This window comes from Daucus carota, chromosome 1, assembly GCF_001625215.2.
Source record: "Daucus carota subsp. sativus chromosome 1, DH1 v3.0, whole genome shotgun sequence".
Classification (NCBI taxonomy): domain Eukaryota; kingdom Viridiplantae; phylum Streptophyta; class Magnoliopsida; order Apiales; family Apiaceae; genus Daucus; species Daucus carota.
Window position 1 is genome coordinate 54301820 of NC_030381.2, and position 22742 is coordinate 54324561.

At 34.9% G+C, this 22742-nt stretch overlaps 4 protein-coding genes across 5 annotated transcripts; 2 read left to right on the top strand and 2 right to left on the bottom strand.

Moving 5' to 3' along the window:
* Positions 1–328: 328 nt before the first annotated feature.
* On the bottom strand, positions 329–1761 carry LOC108199784 (uncharacterized). Its single transcript, XM_017367761.2, has 2 exons — positions 1505–1761; positions 329–924 (listed from the first exon to the last, which is right to left on the bottom strand). The coding sequence occupies exons 1-2, from the start codon at positions 1670–1672 to the stop codon at positions 397–399; spliced, it is 696 nt and encodes a 231-aa protein (XP_017223250.1). The 5' UTR covers positions 1673–1761; the 3' UTR covers positions 329–396.
* Positions 1762–7372: 5611 nt separating this feature from the next.
* On the top strand, positions 7373–8150 carry LOC108199803 (protein SMALL AUXIN UP-REGULATED RNA 51). Its single transcript, XM_017367785.2, has one exon. The coding sequence runs from the start codon at positions 7468–7470 to the stop codon at positions 7978–7980; it is 513 nt and encodes a 170-aa protein (XP_017223274.1). The 5' UTR covers positions 7373–7467; the 3' UTR covers positions 7981–8150.
* A 3219-nt stretch (positions 8151–11369) lies between these two features.
* On the bottom strand, positions 11370–13633 carry LOC108199734 (rust resistance kinase Lr10). Its single transcript, XM_017367681.2, has 2 exons — positions 12733–13633; positions 11370–12625 (listed from the first exon to the last, which is right to left on the bottom strand). The coding sequence occupies exons 1-2, from the start codon at positions 13493–13495 to the stop codon at positions 11511–11513; spliced, it is 1878 nt and encodes a 625-aa protein (XP_017223170.1). The 5' UTR covers positions 13496–13633; the 3' UTR covers positions 11370–11510.
* Positions 13634–13913: 280 nt separating this feature from the next.
* Positions 13914–22290, top strand: LOC108199725 (rust resistance kinase Lr10). 2 transcript variants are annotated; one of them, XM_064086122.1, is made up of 4 exons: positions 13933–14929; positions 15057–15098; positions 20716–20739; positions 21064–22290. In XM_064086122.1, the coding sequence occupies exons 1-4, from the start codon at positions 14068–14070 to the stop codon at positions 22155–22157; spliced, it is 2022 nt and encodes a 673-aa protein (XP_063942192.1). In that variant the 5' UTR covers positions 13933–14067; the 3' UTR covers positions 22158–22290. The 2 variants fall into 2 exon arrangements, with proteins under 2 accessions (XP_017223160.1, XP_063942192.1); XM_017367671.2 differs by lacking the exon at positions 20716–20739 and having other exon boundaries at positions 13914–14929.
* The last annotated feature ends 452 nt before the right edge of the window (positions 22291–22742 follow it).

Genomic DNA, 22742 nt, shown 5'->3' on the forward strand with positions numbered 1-22742 from the left:
AAAAACTACCACAGCTGAAGCATGATAAACGAGTACGTGAATACACGTGTGTAGATAGATATGATTGTTGGTTTGGTCGAATTATGAGGCAACTGGGTTGTAAGATTAATTTTTAAAATTTATTGATTACCTACTGAATTAAACTAAAATCTCTGATTCATCAAAAAAATCTTCAATTAATTCTAAGTTGATAATTCTGATTCCCAATTTCTGCAATCATGACTTGACTTAAAAATATAAATGAATATGTTAATTTGCTAGTGTGGATCTTTTATTTGTCGAGATTATTTCTAGACTAACGTTACGGTATCTAAAATAATTCCCAAAATACTAAAATGGAACTTCATTATTTTGCAATTGGAAGAAATTATTCATTTACAAAATATTTAACCTCTTCTAAACACACACAAATTCACCACCCTTCCCTTTTTCCTTGACAAACACCACATCAAGATTATAAAGAACCGGCACCAAACTCACCGAACACATAAACACAAGAACCGGCCCAAATATCCACAGCAAAACCGGCAATGCCGAGTAGAACACCCTATTCCCCACCGTGTTCAACACGCACCCTTTCTCCAACAGCTCCGAAATGTACGCCGGAGTGACCACGCGCGCCATCGCGTCGTCCTGCGGCGTGTTGATGAGGAAATTCACCTGGTTTATGAACCTGATGGAGAGGGAGTGGCACATGAAAGAGGCGAGGAAGATTAAAAGGAGTGAGACGTATTTTAGGGCGATCATGAACTCGCCGTGGCCGCCGTAGACGGTGTCGTTGAGGGGCTTTTTGATGGAGTAGGTGCTGCTGACGACGGCGGCGAGGCCGGCGCAGAGGAGGATGGAGGTGGTGGCCATCAGGGTGGAGCCCATGATGGTGTTGCGGAGGGTTTGGACTGCTAGTATGTTTTTCTTGTCATTGTCCTGCATGAAAATTTGATATTATTGAGCTTGAGAAAATATTTGGAATTCATAAACGAAAAATAACGAGCATGTTTGTCTCGGGTTTAAATGAGAAGCTTAAAGTTGTTTCGGGTTTTAAGCGCATAAACTAGAAACCGATTTAAAATCAAAAATAAATTAGAAAAATTACCTACAACTAAAAGTTAGTTTGAGATATTTTTTTCGATTATTGAATTTTTTAATTTCTATTTCTTTTTATAAAGTTTGCCCGTAATCATTTTATATTTATGATTACACTTTTAATAACCTGTCAATCGTCAAAATTATCCAAACAGATATTTTAAATTTTAAGTTTATCCTATTAAATCGTGTTAAATCTTAAATTATAATTTTAAACTCAATCAAAGAGGCTCTCTGTCTTCACTGAGATCAAGTAAACGAATTGATATGTACCTAACACTCTAACAGAGTAAATAGGAAGGATGTGTACATTTTACTCTCCCTAGAGTGTGTTTCTAAATTGGACATGACTAATGAGCATGTCGAATTCATATTTCATCTGAACTCTGATAGCAGTTTTACAGTGAAGTGTGTGTTTTACCTTCATCATGGCGGCGACCCACAATCGGCGACCTCTTGCATTAGTTCCGACGACGGTCGAAAGCGGCTGGCTTCGAACTCTGTGCCATAGCCATGCATGGTAACTCACTGATACCAGAAAGGCCAGAGGTACAAGTACAGCATCAAGATAACACTTCCTCCATTCCATGATCACTTATTTAGAAAAGTTCTAATTAAGATTAATTTTGAGAAATTTATCTTTAGCTACTTCAGCAGTACTAGCAGCTTCTGCAAGTGAATATTGTTGAGGAAGGTATTTATAGAGTGGAAAAAGAGGGAGCTAGAATGAACATGGACATGGACAATGTCCTCATGCAACATTCAACCTGATAAAAAGAGAGAAAAGAAATAAAGCCAATAAAATAGAAAAGCTAAATCCCACTCACTTGTGGTTAAATTTACTACTAATTTTGTGCACATGATTTTTGTTTTTTTCCTCAAACTTTGAATTGTATGATGAATGTGTGTTTGCCGCTTTTGCTTCATCTGCATCCCAAGGGGCATGCAGCATGTTTGGCCGAGCTTCTTTTCATGGTTTCTGAATTTATAAGTCATAGATATTTTATTTGTATCATTTGTGTAAAAATTTATAAGTCACGATTTATAAATCAAAATTTGTTACGTTTAAAATTCTAACTCTTTTTAGTAACTTTTTCCTGAAATCTGATTTTACAAAAATGTAAAAAATCACTTTAAAAGATAATTTGTTATAATATAATTGACAATATTTATATCCCATAAGTTGTAAATAGCAAAAAAATTATCCAAACACATAAATTAAAAATTATTTTTCGTTTGTAATCAACTTTTCACATGAAAGCAATAAGCACTTCTTTAAGTTGATCCAAATGATTCTCTCAATATAACAAAAAGAAAACACTATGATGCTGGTGTACCTGGTACAAACTAGTATATATTCTAATAATTCTCCTTTACAAATTAGTATCCGTTCTAATAATTCTCTTTACAAATTAGTATCTGATCTCGGGTGAGTTAGAGTCGAATCCGGGTGTCCCGGAACAATACAGAATAAACCCACCACTTGACTATCGATTGCTCCGAGTATTTCCTTCTCATTTTTCATTTTTATTTGACAAAAAAATGAGTTATTCTTAATTACAGCCTTACAGGCACATACCTGCACATAGTAACTGTCATTAAGCTTGCCGCATCTTGCCGTATTGCTAGGACACTGCAATGATTAATACAATGTGCATAATAATGGTGAGCTAGCTATCTGTATCAAATTTATGACCATCGCTTTCATGCCATCTTCGGCAGTTGTGATCCAAAAATCTAAATTTGGATCACCAACTGATTCAAATTTTGATCCAAATTTTTGATCAACTCCAGTTGATTCAAATTTTGATCCAAATTTTTGATCAACTCCAGTAGCGTGATCCAAATTCTGATCCAAATTACTTTTTGTTTATTATATTACATAAATTTTATATTAAACTATATAATCATAAATTTAATGTTTAATCGCTATTAACTACTTATATTATATTCAATGCATTTTATGTACGTTTTATTTTATGCATGTATTGTACTCTTTTTTTTTTTTTAATTTCAATGAAATTTGCTTTCCTATTATTTTAAAGTTTTTACTAAAACATTAATTTTATTAATTATTAATTATAAACTATTATTAATTAAATATTAATAATCGCAAATTAATTTTAAGTTCGATAAACGAAAGATTTAGAAATAACAAAATCATTATTTTATAATAAAGTAGGTGATCCAATTTTGGATCAGTGAACAGTGGTGATCCAAATTTGGATCAGTACTATTCACTGATTCAAATTTGGATCACTTTTTGGATCACTGCTGGAGGAGAATTTAGGATAATCTCCCAAAATTTGGATTTTTGGATCACGACTGGATTTGTCCTCATTGTCACATTTTCTGAACTTATTCACGCAGTGTGAAGATGGTGAGGTCAATGAATTGCACTTACAAAGCAGATATAAATCACTTATTGCTATTAAATAATCTATTAAAGAATAATTAGTTGAATTATTGGTAACACTAGTGGCGAGAAATTTCCCATTTTCTTGGCAAAAGAATCCAGTATTGAAATTATCCGTGGTTGAAATCTAAAATAATAATAATTCGTAATTGATTATTTAAGTTCGGCTGGAATTTTTAAAGGAAAAAATATGACCGTTTTCTACTCGGTCGAGATTTCAGAATAAATTAGTCCCGATCTAGTTCCCCCGAAAGTACTATAGCTAGGATATATTAGTGATTAATTAATCACAAAATAGCTAAGCAGCATTGTGATAAAGGGAATGAAAGAGGAAGATGAAGAGAGAGAGGGGAAGAAAGGTAGAGTGGTGGAGGGAACATAGTGAAATCTGACTCGGGCGTTTGGTGCACATAAGTGAAGAATGAGATAAGGGGCGGGGTGGGGTGGTCGGCCTAAAAGCAATTTTCTATGTTACATATATTATTTTGAAAAACAATTAATCGAGTAATCGACCGATGGATTAGTTAGTAATCAGACGAATTTCCATGTGAATTGATAAAAATCGGGTCAAAAGATGATAAATATAAAAATCGGGTCAAAATAATATTAGTCGATGACTAATCGTTCAGAAATTAGGTTGATCGAGTAAAAACCAGCCAAGATATCAAAATTTGTGAGAATTTTTTTTTTAAAATCATAAATATATTTAATTAAATTTCAAATAATATTAAATTAATTCCAATAATTTTGATTAATAGTCGATTTTCCGGTTGGCCAGGGCTCTACTAATTAAATCTGATTATCATTTTTTTAAATACCGATTACATATTATACAAAGATATAGTCTATGAAAGAGTATTACGAGTCTTGTGATTATTATTTTCTTAGATTCACATTTGTGAAGGAAGAAATCTAACAATTTTATATTTAATCACGCTTATTTTCGGAGTTCTGACTTCAGACGTGTAGGTGCGCATGTAAAATTACCTAGCGAACACGACAAACGGCTCCAAACAGATTTTTGAAGTTTGCCTCCAGATTTGTCTAACTAAATACTCCGTTTCCCCTAGCCCGTCTCTAAGGATACAGAAAATATATGCAACAATTAATGCACACGACAAAATGATATCAGCTGAGAAAGCGATTTCTTTTACTATAAAGGTGTAGCTGGAAGCGGAACACGTCTAAATGACATCTGAATTTCGAAAATCGATATATAATTTACTTTATAAATTAGTAGAAAACTCAATTTTGATTATCTTATTGATCTATCAAATTTAATATTTTGTTATTATATCATTTATGTTTCACATTCCTGATTCCACCGCACTTATATACATAATTGATAAAGTGACTACGAATTTCAGCAAATGAAAATTAGGCAGGGAAATGGATAGATTAATCCATAACATAATGCGCTTTGTATGGACAATCATATTAAGAAATTCTCCTGTCGCATACACATGGTGTCATGGTGAGATACACGTCTTCCTTGAAAATTGATAAGCACCGGGAGCTGGGTGAAAATAAATGGAGAAAATGTCGCGTATATCATAATTTTCTCATGCTTAAAATAATAGAGTAAGAAGAAAGGGTCTAAAATATCACTTATTGGTGTTGGATAATTCAAATTTTGATATTTGTAAAAAACATTTTATTGTATTTCGTTTAGGTATGAAAATCCTTAAGAAATGTGACATGATCTGACGTTTTAGTGTTAAAAAATCACATGAAATAGTATTTAGGGTTTCAAAATACTAAATATAGATGAACGCTACCTGATTTGGTGTTTTGAATTGAAAATGATATATAAAGTCATATTCTCATCATAATATTTGGGATCTCAATGCATCTGCAATGTGATTGATTATGACGGTCGACTAAATTTAATCTGTAAAATTTGTTGAATCCAATAAAACATTCAATGATACTGGTTATATTAATCGATTATATTTTAAGAATAGCATGTTACTATTATTTCTAATTATTATAAATATATATTATTTTTAATATGATAATACATGACATAATATTTATTAGTAGTTAGACGAATATAGTCGATGTGACTAAAATTACAGACAATGAAAATGTATGACTATGAATATGAAATTTTAAAGTTTTAAAGAAATTATCAATATATTTTTACTTTTGTATGTCAACTAATTTGTTAGTTAAGAAATTTATAGAATTAGAGTTGTCTTTATACTTGAAGAAAAATAAAAAAAAAAATCGGGCCGACACCCAAATAAATGGGTCTGACGGAGAAGGTGTCCAACTAACAATAAAAACGATACTCTCGTATCGTAATGCTGATTTTCTAGACCACACAATCAATATTTATCCGATTGCCTTTATTTGGGTCTTCCACCCACTGGACTGTGCTCCATTTTCTCTATGAGGCCTTACTTAAGTAAGAGGTTTAGCTAAACTCACGAGGCCCATAACCAAAACAGACTTTGGAAGCCCGAGCCCAACCTCACCCAACTTACGGAAACATCTAACAGAGTATTAAAATTCAAATCAGTGATCGATCCCCTACATCTGCAATAATTATTCTACATTTTTCTATAACTGCATATGACTATATGAGTTGCTTGTAAAATTAAAATTTCTACTTGACATTTACAATTCAAACTTAAACTCAAAATCACATACAGCACTTAGCCATGTGACATGAACTGCCAGACTCTTGCACTCTTGCAGTATAAATTACTTCAACTTGTAACTTTATAATTTAAATTACAAGTTGTGTAAATTTCAATGTCATATAATATTATTTACATAATAAAATATGAGTTCCCCTCCCTACTTTGACCGACCCTTACCATAACAAAATTGCTAAAATTTAAAATACAATAAAATAGGAGTTTTAACATGGTATTTCCTGGAGATCCTAAATGCAAAGTGAAGTTGTGAACCTCAAGCCAAGGTGCCACCAAGCTGGTGAAGTTATCGAGTAAGGAAACAATAAATGTTGAGTATCAGATTCCACATGTACTTCTGTTGCATATGCACAGCAACATATGATTATTACAACATATTTTCATATTTATTATCACTAATAAATGATATATTTTACATGAATAAATAAATTTGTTTGGTCATTTTTATAAAATTTTAACTAGTGTATTGATTTTTAAGATCACAATTTTCAGAAAAAATGTCTCAAATATTGTTGACGAAAAAGACAGCGCTAGACCTATCATTTTACGGTAATTGTTTAGATTTATTCTCTTTCTTTTCTTTATCCTACACAACCTAGTGATGAGATACTATACGTTATTTCATGTAGTATTTTAGTAAAATGTCAGATCATATTACGTTTAGATATCATTTATAGACCTAACGCAACACGATCTAACATTTTCTTCTAAAAATCAAAATGCTCGATTATCCAACGTTAATAAAATGATATTCAAGTCATTTCATCCAATTATGTTATTTTGGATATTACTTATAAAAATTGTGATATATGATATTTTTTCTCTTTTAAATAAAAGTTTAGAATTTAAATTTAAATAAATATATTATCAAAAAATAAATATTTTGTAACATTCATTTATCATGTAGCCAACCTGCGTATAATATGTGTGTAATGTATAGGTGCATGGAGTATAAATAAATCAACAGACTAAAAGCCAAAAGAAAAAACTATGAGCTCCTTCCAATATTATATCAGATTGTCAACTAACTCTCCCTTAATAATTAAGACCCCCTCCTAATTGGCTAATAATGAAAGAGCAGTTGTAATATTATATGCCAAATCTAATAATCTCCAAATCATAGACCTGGAAACCACTCAGTACATGCAATAAAATAACAATCCTCACAAGTATTGTTTATAGCACAATCCCCATCACCCTACTTCTATAAATTCCAAGACAGATCAACACATTAGATTACATCACTCACTAATCATTTCAAAGAGGTCTGATCTCAATATCTCATACACAACATTATCATAAATCATGGATTCCAAGATGTCTAACAAGATCTGTGAGATTGTTAAGCTGCAGCAGATTCTGAAGAAGTGGAGAAAGGTGGCCAGCTCCAAGAAAACCAGCCCTGGTGGAGGGGGAGGAAAGAGCATCAAGTTCCTTAAGAAAACGCTGTCGTTTTCTGATCACAATGCTCTGCAAGGGATGGCTAGGGACAGTGCTGTCCCGAAAGGGTCCCTGGCTGTTTGTGTGGGAGAGGAGATGAAGAGATTTGTGATCCCTATGGCCTATTTGAGGTGTCAGGCATTTGACATTCTGCTGAAAGAAGCAGAAGAAGAATTCGGGTTCCAGCAAGAAGGTATTCTGAGGATTCCATGCCAGGTTTCGCTATTTGAGGAAGTTATCAAGCTGTTGGATGAGAATCAAGATGCAGAGGTCATTCAAGATTATGTGTTTACTGCAGGCAACAACACAATGGCATGCAGCTTAGCAGAAAGCCCGATAACTAACACTCACCGTCCACAAAGTCCAGTATGCAGATAACTCTAGAGTTGAGACTTGTCAGTTCTCAACCTGCTTTGTTTTTTATGCTGAAGCAATTAGAGATCGAGGGAGGCTATGTTCATCATTCTTACTTCTGAATATTTTTGTTTGATCACGTGAAACATGTATCGTGTACAAATAATGAAAATGCATTCACTGTTTGAATTATACCAGCAATTTTGTTTCACACAATCTATACCATGATTATTGCATTAAATTATGACAAAACTGGCCTACATTTGAGATTCAGGAGCAGCCAGCACCAGCAAAACTGCTCCCAGTGCTATTAGGTCTAAAGTCCGAATCTCAGGGGCCCTCTCGCAGCTATACTAAAGAGTTAAAAAAATAACAGCTACCTTTCAGCAAAACCAACAGCAAACAGATTCAGAGGGAACCATGTCAATGTATGTACAAAGCTTCAAGCAACAAAAGCTAGAACAACAGAATTAGTATATTAAGCATCTTTTTAAAACTTACAGCTACTTAAATGCTTACAAGAGCAAAAGGGTGATTCTGTTTATCTAAGTTGTGTATATAAGATAATATAATAGAGTCGTATTGTGTTTTGTACGGCAGTTTAAAAGTTCTAAAATGCAGACTACTAAATCCATGTGATTCTTTAAAAAAAAAAGAAGAAAATCCATGTGCTTGATCATGTTCTCTTCTGTACACACACAGCTACTGAATAAAACACTTGACAAATTTTAATGTCATCACAGGATCTCAGAAAAAGCATATCTCGTGTATAACTCCAACTGTTTCTGTGTATCAAGTTGCATCTAAACAATAACCACCAGGATTTTCAAATGATAATCGAAAACTAAGGACCACACATATGTATAAGCACCTCAGAATCGACAGTACTCAGGCTCCAGGACCTTTTAAACATGGCCAGACAAAACTGTAATGCTAAGTAATGCAAACCCCGTCATAAATTTATCTTTTTATTAATTACTTACTAGATTTCTTTCAAGGACCTTAGAGTTTATCAGATTATATAACAAAAATAAGCTTACAACGAAAAAAATGTCAAAAGTGGATTAGGTCAAGTGTGCGCATCACTAACTTTATCAAGCATTGTTTAGAAATGACAGCTGATGAGATTTGCAACAGCTTATGATGGGGTATAGCTGATACCACAGAAGTTTGGATACTAGTAATATAAACACACACAGAGGCGGATCCTTCTATGAACTATCTTTAAAGTATTGCTTTGAACAGACGTGATAGCGACATGTATATTTAGCCAAACAAGATCAATGAGTGAGGCATGTAACTGTACGATCCGTAACTCTTGCCCTCTGCATACAATGTACTTAACTATTGCATGTGTGATTAATATAATACGCAAATTTGCACTTCTAACAAGAGAGAGCATATGTTATTTTCGCAGTTCACATGCAGCAGCAGAGTCACTGACTGACATTTGGCATAGATTATTAACAGTGGGATTATAAATGTATAATTTCACATAACTGCTTACATAGTATGCGAGAAACCGACACAGTCAAGTCAAATTGCCACCCTGAGATTTCATTTGAGGAAGGTCTCTCCATGGAATTTGTACTGAAACCCATGTGTTAACCATGTGTAAGTTCTTACAGATTTTGAACTACCACCAACATATCTTAGTAATATAAACCTGACTAGGAGTTAAAATCTGGGCACTTTTCTTGAATGCAGATGATTTATTTAACAGAATTCTCCTTACATTGCAGAAATACACACCTTGTAAGTAGTAAACAAGTCATGCTAAAACCTAGGGATTCCTCAGGCCCATAGACACATATTCAGGAATGGTTTATGATTTGTATCGAAGGCCTAATACCATCATTACTATCGATCCGTCTCTGAAATTTTTGAATATGATTTCAGAGAACTCTGCCATACTTAAATTCCTGCACAGGGGAACTAGATTCTTTATCCGAATCCAAAGTTTTTAGATGTCAACTGTTTCAAAGGAAACAATTTAAAAGCACTCCTATTTACACTTATAAATCTGACTGTCACAGTTGCAGAATATCTGTGCAAACTCTGCGATTTAACTCTACCAGCAAGTTTATGCCTAATTAACAAACAGTTACTTCCAAATTAAATTAATAAACTCGTAAGTTAAATTTTGAAATTATTAAGAATAGGTTTCTGCATAACTGAGAGGGAAACTTATGTATCTCAGAGACTTAGGAAATGTCAACCATTGTGTTCAACTTCATTGTGATTTTGCCAGCCAGGGGCTCATGATTGGGCTACCTATTTTTCTAGGTGAAAAAAATATATTAAACAATGTATAATAAACCATATATTGGAATAAAATGATTGTACTTGATTTAGTAGTTCAATTAGATTAAGAATGAATGATTATGGCCTCATCTATTATGGTTGCAGATTATCTTGTTAAGATATTTTTCTTTCTGAAGTAGGAATATTAAGTTTAGGATTTCAATTTGAAGAGATGTTGTCAATCACTATCAAAAACAGTTGCTTATTATTATGAATTGCAGATCTGATGATAACGAAAGCTCTATAAATTAATGATGGCCATGGAATATGATCATAATAAAGTACATACGGTTCCCCAAACCAGATTTGCAATAGAAATTTCATTTTCATTTGTTTATTGAATTAAAGATTTACATGGCTTTCTCCGAACATGGCCAAATAATTTTAGTTGATCAATTGGATGATTATAGATGTAATGTAAGTTTTGCCGCAACTTTTTTTTTTGACAATGCAGGCTTATATGTCTTACAAATTAGTATCTGTTCAAATAATTCTCGGGTGAGCCAATCAGTTCAAATCGAAGACGATGTAAAATAGCAAGATCTCTGTATAGCAGCATGACAACATTTGATAGGTTTCTGAGAGAGGTTTGCTCTCTCCTCTGATTTGTTTAAGTAGTCAGATTTAAATCGACAAAAGAAGAGAATAGGTTCTTGGGAGGGGGGGTGGGGGGGATAAACTAAGAATTAATGCAGGTAGAGAGTTCAAATTTTAACTTTTGTCAACCATTATGTTGTACCTCATTGTGATTTTGCAGCCTACTGGCTCATGATTGGGGTCCTATATTTCCAAGTCAAATATTGTTAAACTATGTATTAACAATTAGATCAAGGAATAAAAATGATTGCACTTGATCTAGTTGTTTAATTATACTAAGAATGGATGTCTTTTTCCACATCTGTTATGGTAGTAGATTTCTCTACAAAAGTAGATGATTATTAGGGTGTTTTTTCTTTAAATTTAGGATTAACTAGTATAACCTCTATTTGAAAAGATGTATAGTTCTATGAATACCAAATTTGATGAAAAAGAAAGATTAAAAATCAATGATAGCCATGAAATATGCTCAAAAATAAGTAACCAGAGTGAAATAGGATTGAAATAGAATATTTCATGAAAAATCAATTATAATCTCTATTGTTCTGCAAATGTCATGAAGTGTAGAACAATGTATACAAGAAGTGCAGAACAATTATTTTCACGTGAAAATGCTCTCATCTGAGCTAACCAACATTTATACACATTTGTTTTCACTCAGATTCAGAAATTACTTCTAGATCACTTTTAAATGACCTTACATTTGATGGTCCGAAAGGATTAGGAGGCATTGCAGGACATTCCGGTCTTTCTAGCATATGGATGACATGCTTGATTGAAGGTCTGTCCACCGGATGCCAACCTATGCACCATAGTCCCACAATTGTTAGCTTTTTTGCGATGTTCGAATCTTCTTGTTTTTCTATTTGGATTGCCACTTCTCCACCTTCCTCCAAACGATGATATATCCATTCAGGAAAGTATGTTTCAGTGCTATTTTCCACTGTGGTATTGTTCCTTGCTCCCACCATTTCAAGTAATAACATTCCGAAGCTATAAATATCTGATTTGGATGATGCCTTTCCAAAATTCCTGGAAAATATTTCTGGTGCAATATAGCCAATGGTTCCTCTAGCCATAGTCATAGACACAATGCTCTGGTCCTTGGAACACAACTTGGCCAAACCAAAATCAGAAATTTTGGGAGTGAAATTTTGGTCCAACAAGATATTATGAGGCTTGATATCGAAATGCAGGATCTGCTGTGCGCATCCTTCGTGAAGATATTCAATTCCTTTAGCTATGCCTATAGCAATCTCTTGCAGCTTCTCCCAGCCAAGGAAATTGTTCTTGTGATTTTGACCAGAGTATGTGAACTTTTCTAAAGAATTATTAGGTTGGAACTCGTAAACAAGAGCTCGATTGCAGCCATCAGCGCAATACCCTACCAAGCGAACCACATTAACATGATAGATTCGCCCTATAGTGCCTACTTCATTGATAAAATCTTCTCCATTAGCTTTCGGATCATTATTAAGTATCTTAACTGCAACAATGATGTCCTTGGTAATGTGACCTTTGTACACCGACCCAAAACCTCCCTGTCCTAATTTATTACTAAACTGTCTCGTGATTTTCTTGATGTCAGCATAGGAATATCTTGTTGGTTTCATGGCTTTGTAATCCCTCAGGAACATTTCAATTTTCAGCGCGTCATATTTCTTTCGTCTATATGATCTAATTATATAATACAGTAATACTACAAGGACAAGCACAGTAAGAGTGGCACCTGGAATTATTCCTGCAATTGCCTTGATTGAACCATGACCTGTAAATATTAGAGTAGCATATATTATTATTTACAGTAATACTCAAAGTTTGTATCATGAATCTTGATGTATTGAATCCACAAATATTTGAAATGTATGTGCATACCTCTAGATAAACATACAGTACTGTAATCAGCTATTCCGACGTTACTACTGGTACTATTCTCCGTCAGTTTACAGTACTCCCCCTTGGCTTCACATTTCCCACAATTCGGAGCTGACCAATTGAGGGTTGCAGTCCCTCCTCCCAACATATAAAATGGGAAAGAAGAATTAAAAACCTTGGTACATGATGTTATTGATGGTTGATCAAAGCCTACCAGGCCGTCAAAATAGTAAACCTGGAAAGCTTGTCCACTGAGGGAAGTGAGAAGAAGGTCCAGCTGACCTACAACTCCTGACGAACAACTGGCAAATGTAGTATTGATATTTGTATAAGATCTTTCTCCTCCAAAGGGGGGAGGAACTATTGCAGACGTCCATGAAGTTGACGTGGAAACCAGTGTCACGTTGTTAATTTTAGGCTGAAAGGAGAAATTACTAAGTATTATCTTTTGAGATTTGTAGTTAATTGAATCAACGGTTGTCCCTGTAGAAAGGAAGAGCTGGATTCCTTGCAGGGATGTGTTTGCAAGGTATTGCAACTCCAGAAGTGTTTCTCCTCCATCACAAGAAACTCGGAAACCAGGGAGGCCACAATGCTCAGGCTGCCTGTCTTTGAGATGAAATGGAAACCGAATTCCTGGACCATGACGGGAACATCTCTTTGTCCTGCACTCGTCGCCTGCAACTTTTGCTTTTGCCGCTACCACTCTGGTTATGGACAACACTAGTATCACCAAGAAAAGATCAACTACTTTGGAACCCATAGATTAGTTAATCCAAAATATAAAGGTGTGACAAATGGTAATTGTATTGTGATCAAAACATGTACACTAAACTAGTCCTTGTATAATGTGTAATAAGTTGGGGGAAAGTGACATGACCTGACTTTTTATACTTTTCTTATACTGATAATTAAAAGTTTGAATTTTCCTTTGGTGTGCCAATTGAGCAAAGTCGTGAATGACTACCAAGTTCTGGACAAGAATGAATGGCAACTAATCTGTTGACTAAGCTACGTTAATGAGTCTTCCACCTTGTCAAAGAAAGTCTCAAAATCAATATAAGTCAATAATATAGACTTTGACGAAATCAACTTGGCGAAAAAGTTTGACAAATTCAATGAACTAGAGAGGAGGAGGCTCTCTGTGTAAAATTACATGATCTGGATGCGTGAGTCTCAGTTTTTGATACAATCAAAAAATTTACCCAGAGAATCTTAACCTATGAATGATCCAGTACATTTAGTTCAGCAGTAGCCATCCATTTCCTCATTATGAAATACGCTATAAGAGATAACCGTTGCTTTTCTAAAAGCAAGAAGTAGCTATACTATATTATGCTCTCTCGCCGTCTGGTTATTAGTTCAGAGAAGAATATGAGGGGGAGCTTGTCTTCTGTTACTCCAGCCTCCAGAAAACTATCTTTAGTTTTCATGGTCATCTATACATTATTGTTATTTTTAAGCTCATCCGGTTGCAAAGCTGTATCTTCTTCTTCTTCTTCTTCTTGTGGTAATATTCAAAACATAAGCTGTCCTTTTACTCTGAAAGGTGATGATCAGCAATGTGATTCTTCTTTCTTCACTCTGGAGCTGTCTTGCCTCAAAAATCGTACCATCTTATATTTACTTGAGGATAAGATTTTTTACGTTAAGAGTATCGATTATGATAATCTTTTGGTTAGGATTGTTGATCCAGGCCTTGAAAATAATAACTCTTCTATTAAAGAGGATGACTTTCTGGCATTAGACCAAGGCTATAAGTTAAGGAAAGTTAATCAGCCTATTACAATGATGGAGTGTCCGTCTCCTGTAATTTCTACCCGATACATCAATATCACTTCACCAAATTCTTCATTCTCTTCTTCAGTATTGGGAAAATATTATGTTTATTCTTATGCGTATATAGTGGTTGGATATGTAGACATAACAGAAATGGAGGACAATTGCAGGATTAGCAAGGTGGCCTGGGTCTCACGCCACTCGCCTTTTAGTAAAGTCAGTAAAGTCTTCTCTAATTTTTCTGAAATTCACGATGCATTGGTTTATGGATATGATATCCCTTGGAGTTACTTCTACTGCTTGAAGTGCCATGACGGATGCGACACTTCTTCCCCAGATCATCATCTTTGGGCTTGCATAAGCTTTAGCACGCCGTGTAACCTCCCTGATGGGAGCTCATACCATATTACCCTTTTATGTAAGTACATAGCTTTTCCCTATTACTTACATTATTCCCATATTAAACTTTGCTAAATCAGTAATACATGATTCTTTCAATAGTTTATTTTCTATATTACTAACAGAGATTTGGATGAACCATGTAGGCATGCCTCATAACTTACGCGTCACAGTTCAGATACTAAAAAGTGAGTATTACAGCTTTTGCTTAATTTAACTTGTAGAATCAGTTTATTTGCTGACTTTGTTTCTCCAATTTTGCATTATTTGTTGTAATTATGGTGATAACTTGGATTTTTCTGAAGTCGTGAGAACACTTTCAGATTGAAGTTATTTGTGGTTCACCAAATAATTCAATCGGATAAAATCAGAAATTCTGCAAGAAGAGAGAATGTGTTTTGTTGTGTATTTCAAATGAACCATATCCTTGAAATGATCAATGCAACATCTATATATAGATGTCAATAGATGTGTCTTTTGACAATAGACACATCTTAATCCAAATAGATTTGTCTAATGGCAATAGACATGTCTTATCCTAATAGATGTGTCTAATGTCAATGGATAAATCTAATGCCAATAGACACTTCTCTTCCAATAGATGTGTCTAATGCCAATGAACATGCCTCATAAGCACTTATAATCATAATAAACTCGAACTAAGCATACACTCCGTACTCTCCTGACTTGTTCGATGTAACATTATGATTACATTGATCAACTAGTTAATTCAATTACACTAAAATAACCAACAATCCTCCCCCATTTTAGTGTAATCCATAATCAACTAAACAAAATTACAACAAATAACAAAGTTAGGCATAAATGAAATATCATGACGATTGAATTTCACATTAGTATATTACACATTTCAAATATTCGAATATCAAGGTATCGCTATGGATTGAACCTCTACTATTCACAATGAATACATGAAGATAATATACACATAACTTTACATTCTCAAATGTTCTTACTTGACACTATATATTACTAGCCTTGTGTCCCAATCCTTCTTAAGCATATCAAAGCCAAGTCCAAGCTTCTTGAAGCGGCTAAACTTCATGCTCAAATAGGTAGTTCTTTTATTCTCGCACCTGCATATGCGATTTTTCAAAAGAACTATTAAGAAGATAGACTTCAACCTCCTTATCTTGCAGGTCTGAACACATAACTTGGGATGATGTTGTAATGCGTTCCAATCTCTAGATGTTAAGTTTCCACATTGAATTCAGCACCTAATGTAATCCTAGGTGAGAATTGGGTTTCTCAACATGAGAGACTTTTAAACGGACTTTAATCCCATCCCCACAGCCGACTTGTGCACAAGATCTCTACTCAATCCTTTGGTAAGATGATCGGCTAAATTACGTTGAGTTCTTATAAACTCCACTGATATAACACCGTGAGTGATAAGCTCACGAATCATACTATGTCTAACACCTATGTGTCTAGATGTCCCTTTGAACACTTGTCTATAAGCATTAGACAAGGCAGATAGACTATCACACCTGATTGATATGGGTGATATAGGTTTTGGCCACAATGGAATTTCATATATCAGATTTCTTAGCCATTCAGCTTCTTTACCAGCAGCTGATAATGCCACAAATTCAGATTCCATTGTTGAGTCGGTAATGCAACTCTGTTTCTTTGATGACCAAGAGATAGCACCTCCCCCAAGGAGGAATACCCATCCACTTGTGGAAGAATGATCTTCCTCATTGGAAATCCAACTTGCATCTGAATGACCTTCAATAACCGAAGGAAATCCAGTATACGTCAAACCATAATCCATGGTTCCTTTCAAGTACTTGAATACTCGGCTTAAGGCTTGCCAATGATGAGAACTTGGTTTGCTAGTGTACCTACTAAGCTTCCCAACAGCATAGGCAATATCTGGCCGAGTGCTTATCATGGCATACATAAGACTACCAATAGCCCTTGAGTATTCAAGTTGAGATACTGAAACACCTTTATTTGGTAGGAGTTTAATACTAGGATCAAGAGGAGTGCTAACTGGAGAACAATCCTTAAAATTAAATCTTTTCAAAATCTTCTCAATATAATGAGATTGAGAAATTGAAATACCATTATTCTCACGCTTGATCCTTATACCAAGAATCACTTCAGCCTCCCCCATGTCTTTCATATCAAAATTAGATGACAAGAACTTCTTGGTTTTATCCACTTGATTTTGGTCTGTACCAAAAATCAACATGTCATCCACATATAAACAAATTATAACTCCTTTACCAGAAGAATCAAATTTGCTATATACACACTTGTCTGCTTGGTTAATAACATAACCATTAGACAAGACCACTTTATCAAATTTATCGTGCCAATCCTTAGGTGCTTGCTTTAGACCATAAATTGATTTCTTCAATTTACACACCTTGTTCTCACAACCAGGCACAACAAACCCTTCGGGTTGTTTCATATAAATCTCTTCATCTAATTCACCATTCAAGAATGCAGTTTTTACATCCATTTGATGAATGACAAGGTTGTGTATAGCAGCAAGTGCTATTAACAACCTAATAGTTGAAGTCCTAGCAACAGGAGCATAAGTATCAAAATAATCAATCCCTTCCTTTTGTCTAAAGCCTTGGATTACCAATCTGGCTTTAAACTTATCTATCGAACCGTCCACCTTTATTTTCCTTTTGAAGATCCATCTATTCCCCAATGCTTTACAGCCAGGGGGCAAATCACTCAATTCCCATGTATTATTATTCATGATAGAATCCATTTCATCCTGGATAGCTTCCTTCCAAAATGCAACATCTCTCGATGTCATAGCTTCGGTAAAAGTTTTTGGATCCTCCTCAATAATAAAACAATATTGGTATTGATCTTTAATTTCATCTCTAGAACCCTCAACTAGATAAAGATGAAAATCATCTCCAAAAGACTTTGTTTTTCTAGCTCTAGTGCTTCTCCTTGGTTCAGACGGTTGATGAACATCTTCAGTAGAAACTGAGTTCCTACTAGAAGAAGATTGAAGCATGTCCCTCGGTCTAGGTATAGATGTAAATCTGTTTTCATCAAAGATAGCATCTCTTGACTCGATAATCGAGTTCACAGGCACATAGCCATTAGATTCTAACACATAGAATCTATATGCGATGGAATGCTCCGCATAACCAACAAAGATACAATCTATACCTCGTTCACCCAAGTTTCTTCTTTTGGGTTCAGTGAGTCTTACAACTGCTCTACATCCCCAAACTCTCAGAAAACTCAATTTTGGTGACTCATTATACCAAAGTTCATAAGGGGTAATTTTATTCCTCTTACTAGGAATTCGATTTAATAAATAACAGGCTGTCAACATAGCCTCACCCCAAAAACCCTCACTCAAACCCGAGTAGGACAACAAGGAATTAACCATTTCTTTCAATGTCCTATTTTTTCTTTCTGCCACACCATTTTGTTGTGGTGTATAAGGAGCCGTGGTTTGATGTATTATACCAGTAGATTGAAAATATACCGGATCATAATACTCACCTCCTCTATCGGTACGTAAATTTTTAATCAAGGTACCATGATGATGTAGCTCTACTTCTTCTTTATATATTTTAAAGGAGTCAAGAGCTTCATCTTTCGCATGCAACAAATATACATAACAATATCTAGAAGCATCATCAATAAAAGTAACAACATACTTTTTATTTCCTAATGATGGTGTAGAATGAAAATCACACAAATCACTGTGTATCAATTCTAATACATCAGACACCCTATTAGCAACTTTAAAGGGCTTTCTAGTTATCTTTGTTAACATGCATGTTTTACATTTTTCATTGTTTAAATCAATAGCAGGTATGAGGCTCATTTTAGACATATCCTTTATTCTTTTATAATGTACATGTCCTAGTCTAGCATGCCATAATTCTGATTTATGCAAATTTATGCTAGTACTCGTAGAAGCCATGCAAGAAGATTCATCATTAAATGGAGTATTTACATTCAACATAAACATGCCATTACATAAGTAACCAAAGCCAACGAAAGTGCCATGTTTTGACAAGATATACTTGTCACTTTCATAAACTTGCTTATATCCACAATTATTTAATACAACACCAGACAAGAGATTCTTTCGAATCCCAGGAACATACAACACATTATTTAAATATATACATTTTCCTGAAGTAAACACTAGCTTAACATTTCCTAGTCCTTTGATCGGTTCAGTTGCAACATTTCCCATCTTTAAGATAGATCCATCTTCAATTGGTTGAAATTCTGTGTACCAACGAAGATCTTTACATACATGACTTGTTGCTCCAGAATCAATCCACCAAGCAACATTATCATCCTGCACATAAAATGCATCAGATATCAATGATACATAATTCTGACCAGAATTACAATTTTTGATCAAAATCTGACGTTGTTGCTTTTCTGGATCCTTGGATCCACTTGGACCAGCATTAAGCCTTTCTTGCTTACTTTTACCCACCCGACAATCCTTCTTGAAATGTCCAGGTTTGCCACACTTCCAACATGCAATCTTAGGCCTCTTGTTGGAAAAGTTGTTGTTTCCTTTGAATTTCCGTTTGTCACCCTTGTTGTTTTTAGGATTCTTATAACATCCACCATCTTCAACCATATTCACAGAAGAGTTACCGACTTGGTTCTTGCCCTTAGGATTATTCTCATTTTCTTGAGTCCTCAAAGCCTCTTCAATTCGGAAGTGACTTCCAAGTTCAACCAATGTCATATCTTCTTTATTATGTTTCAAGGTGTGTTTAAAATCCTTCCATGATGGTGGCAGTTTGTCAATAACACCATAAACAGAGATAGATTCATCCATCTTCAGATTGTGTTGAACAAACTGTCCCAGAATCCTTAACAATTCATTGTATTGTTCCATCACCGGTCTAGAATCGACCATTTTGTAATTCATAAAATTACTGACCAGAAACTTCTTACTAGAAGCATCTTCTGCCATGTACTTGGATTCAAGAGAATCCCACAATTCTTTCGCTGACTCAACATTTTGATATACATCGAAAAGGGAATCAGACATACCGTTTAGGATGTGACCGCGGCAGATGTAGTCATCGTTTTCCCATTTGCAGCGTTGCCTTGTTTGTTCAATAGTTTCATTCTCAATCTCTTCGGGCATGGGAGTACTTAGAACATACACAACCTTTAGCGTGGTCAACAAAAAATGCATCTTCTTTTGCCATCTTCGAAAATCTTGACCCTCAAACTTGTCCAATTTTGCAAACTTACTTGTCATGTCTTTTGCAGATTCTCCGTTCGTCATCTTCAGAATAGAATAACTTCAATCTTTGTTGTATTTATGGTGATAACTTGGATTTTTCTGAAGTCGTGAGAACACTTTCAGATTGAAGTTATTTGTGGTTCACCAAATAATTCAATCGGATAAAATCAGAAATTCTGCAAGAAGAGAGAATGTGTTTTGTTGTGTATTTCAAATGAACCATATCCTTGAAATGATCAATGCAACATCTATATATAGATGTCAATAGATGTGTCTTTTGACAATAGACACATCTTAATCCAAATAGATTTGTCTAATGGCAATAGACATGTCTTATCCTAATAGATGTGTCTAATGTCAATGGATAAATCTAATGCCAATAGACACTTCTCTTCCAATAGATGTGTCTAATGCCAATGAACATGCCTCATAAGCACTTATAATCATAATAAACTCGAACTAAGCATACACTCCGTACTCTCCTGACTTGTTCGATGTAACATTATGATTACATTGATCAACTAGTTAATTCAATTACACTAAAATAACCAACATTATTACAGGCAACAACACCAAAAAAATCATTGGTAAGACACTTCTTTCATTTTTTGTTTTGCTTTTGAAACTCAATTTTGTAGGAGTTATATGTAACATGGTGTCTGTTATACAAATTTTAACTAAGAATCCCCAATCACGGACAATATACCTTGCAGATGTTGGAAAAATTAATGAACATTTTTGGTTTGATTACGGAATGGTGCAGAGGCACCTCTATTCACAGTCCTATGAGAAACTATTAATACCATAGTATAACAAAGCAACTCCCATCTACAGTCCTATGACAAGTTCAAGTCCCTTGAACTTGTATACGCTTATGTGGACTTATGTCAAAAAATTTGGTTAACTTGCAGGAATGTTTCTTGCTGCAAGATTTTCTTTGGGGTTACCGTTCTTGCTCGCTTTCTTGACTTATAAAGCTAGGAGAAGGCATTTATCAATGTACAACACCATTGAGGATTTTCTTCAAGCTCAAAACAACTTGATGCCTATAAGGTATGCGTACTCAGACATTAAGAAGATCACCAATAATTTTGGAGATAAACTCGGTGAAGGAGGTTTTGGCACTGTGTATAAAGGAAAGCTTCGTAGCGGTCTTCTTGTAGCAGTAAAGATACTGGGCAGGTCTAAGGCTACTGGGAAAGAATTTATTAATGAAGTTGCTACAAGTGGAAGGATTCATCATGTAAATGTGGTGGAACTCCTTGGCTTTTGTTTCGAAGGTCCAAAACATGCTCTAATATATGAGTTCATGCCTAATGGATCTTTAGAGAAATACATATTTCGTAATCAAGGATCAGAGGAAGAAATTGTTTCCCTGAGTTGGAAAAAGATGTACGAAATCTCCTGCAAGGTGGCAAGTGGAATTGACTACCTACATCGAGGTTGTGACATCCAAATCTTGCATTTCGACATCAAACCTCACAACATTCTTCTTGACAAGAATTTCAATCCAATCATTTCCGATTTTGGGCTAGCAAAATCATATGCCACAAATGATAGCACCGTAACTCTCAATGCAAGAGGAACAATGGGTTACATGGCTCCAGAGATGTTTTACAAAAATATCGGTGGAATTTCATACAAAGCAGATGTTTATAGTTTTGGAATGTTGCTCATGGACATGGCCGCTCAAAGGCAAAATTTGAATCCAATTTTGGATCACATTAGCCAAATTCACTTCCCCTCATGGGTATACGACCAATTCAGTGATGGAAAAGAGCTTGAGATGAAAGATGTTAACGAGGAAGAAAGAAAGTTGGTAAAGAAGATGATAATCGTAGCATTATGGTGTATACAAATGAAGCCAAGCGAGCGTCCTTCAATGTACAAAGCTATCGAAATGCTAGAAGGAGATGTTGAAGAATTGGTAATGCCTCCTAAGCCTTTTCGTCATCCACAAGAGGATCCAGCTGAGATCAACAACTCAATTCATACTGAGGAATGAACGTATTTCTTCAAGTTTGATTTATGATTTTATTAAATCAATCTCATCTCTCAGGCTTTTCGTTAATCGTGAAGCTTCACTACATAAAAGACACTGCAAAGACTGTAAGACCATGTTCGGTTTTTCAAGTACACTATACAAATAACCAATTACTTTTTAGACTGGCTTCGCATTAGTCTGATCCAGGTCCCTGGCAGCCGTATGCCAGGGACCGGTTAAAAAACACACTGATCATGGCCCGTTGGATGCATATCCAGCGACAAGGATCATATTATAATTTTAATATGTCCAGCGTTTTTTTAGCGCTGGACAAGAATTCCCATATCCGACGCTTTTTAGCTGGACGAGGATTCCCATGTCCAGCGCTAAAAAAGAGCTGGACATATTAAAATTTTAATATGATATCCAACGGCCAGGATCTGTGTGTTAGTTAAGCGCTCCACAGCAATCGATTGCTGTGGACCGCTGCCCATAACATTATTATCATAAAGGGTACAAGAACTCGATACAATTAGGCAAAAATATGATCACATATCATGCATGCGTAATTGATAATATACTAGAAACAGTCATAGACATCATATA

Coding starts and splice junctions, on each gene's coding strand:
- LOC108199784 (XM_017367761.2), bottom strand. CDS start 1,672: ATGGAATGGAGGAAGTGTTATCTTGATGCTGTACTTGTACCTCTGGCC. Junction 925..1,504: donor GGGTCGCCGCCATGATGAAG/GTAAAACACACA, acceptor ATTTTCATGCAG/GACAATGACAAGAAAAACAT.
- LOC108199803 (XM_017367785.2), top strand. CDS start 7,468: ATGGATTCCAAGATGTCTAACAAGATCTGTGAGATTGTTAAGCTGCAG.
- LOC108199725 (XM_064086122.1), top strand. CDS start 14,068: ATGCTCTCTCGCCGTCTGGTTATTAGTTCAGAGAAGAATATGAGGGGG. Junction 14,930..15,056: donor ATACCATATTACCCTTTTAT/GTAAGTACATAG, acceptor TGAACCATGTAG/GCATGCCTCATAACTTACGC. Junction 15,099..20,715: donor CACAGTTCAGATACTAAAAA/GTGAGTATTACA, acceptor ACATTATTACAG/GCAACAACACCAAAAAAATC.
- LOC108199734 (XM_017367681.2), bottom strand. CDS start 13,495: ATGGGTTCCAAAGTAGTTGATCTTTTCTTGGTGATACTAGTGTTGTCC. Junction 12,626..12,732: donor TACTGTATGTTTATCTAGAG/GTATGCACATAC, acceptor TAATATTTACAG/GTCATGGTTCAATCAAGGCA.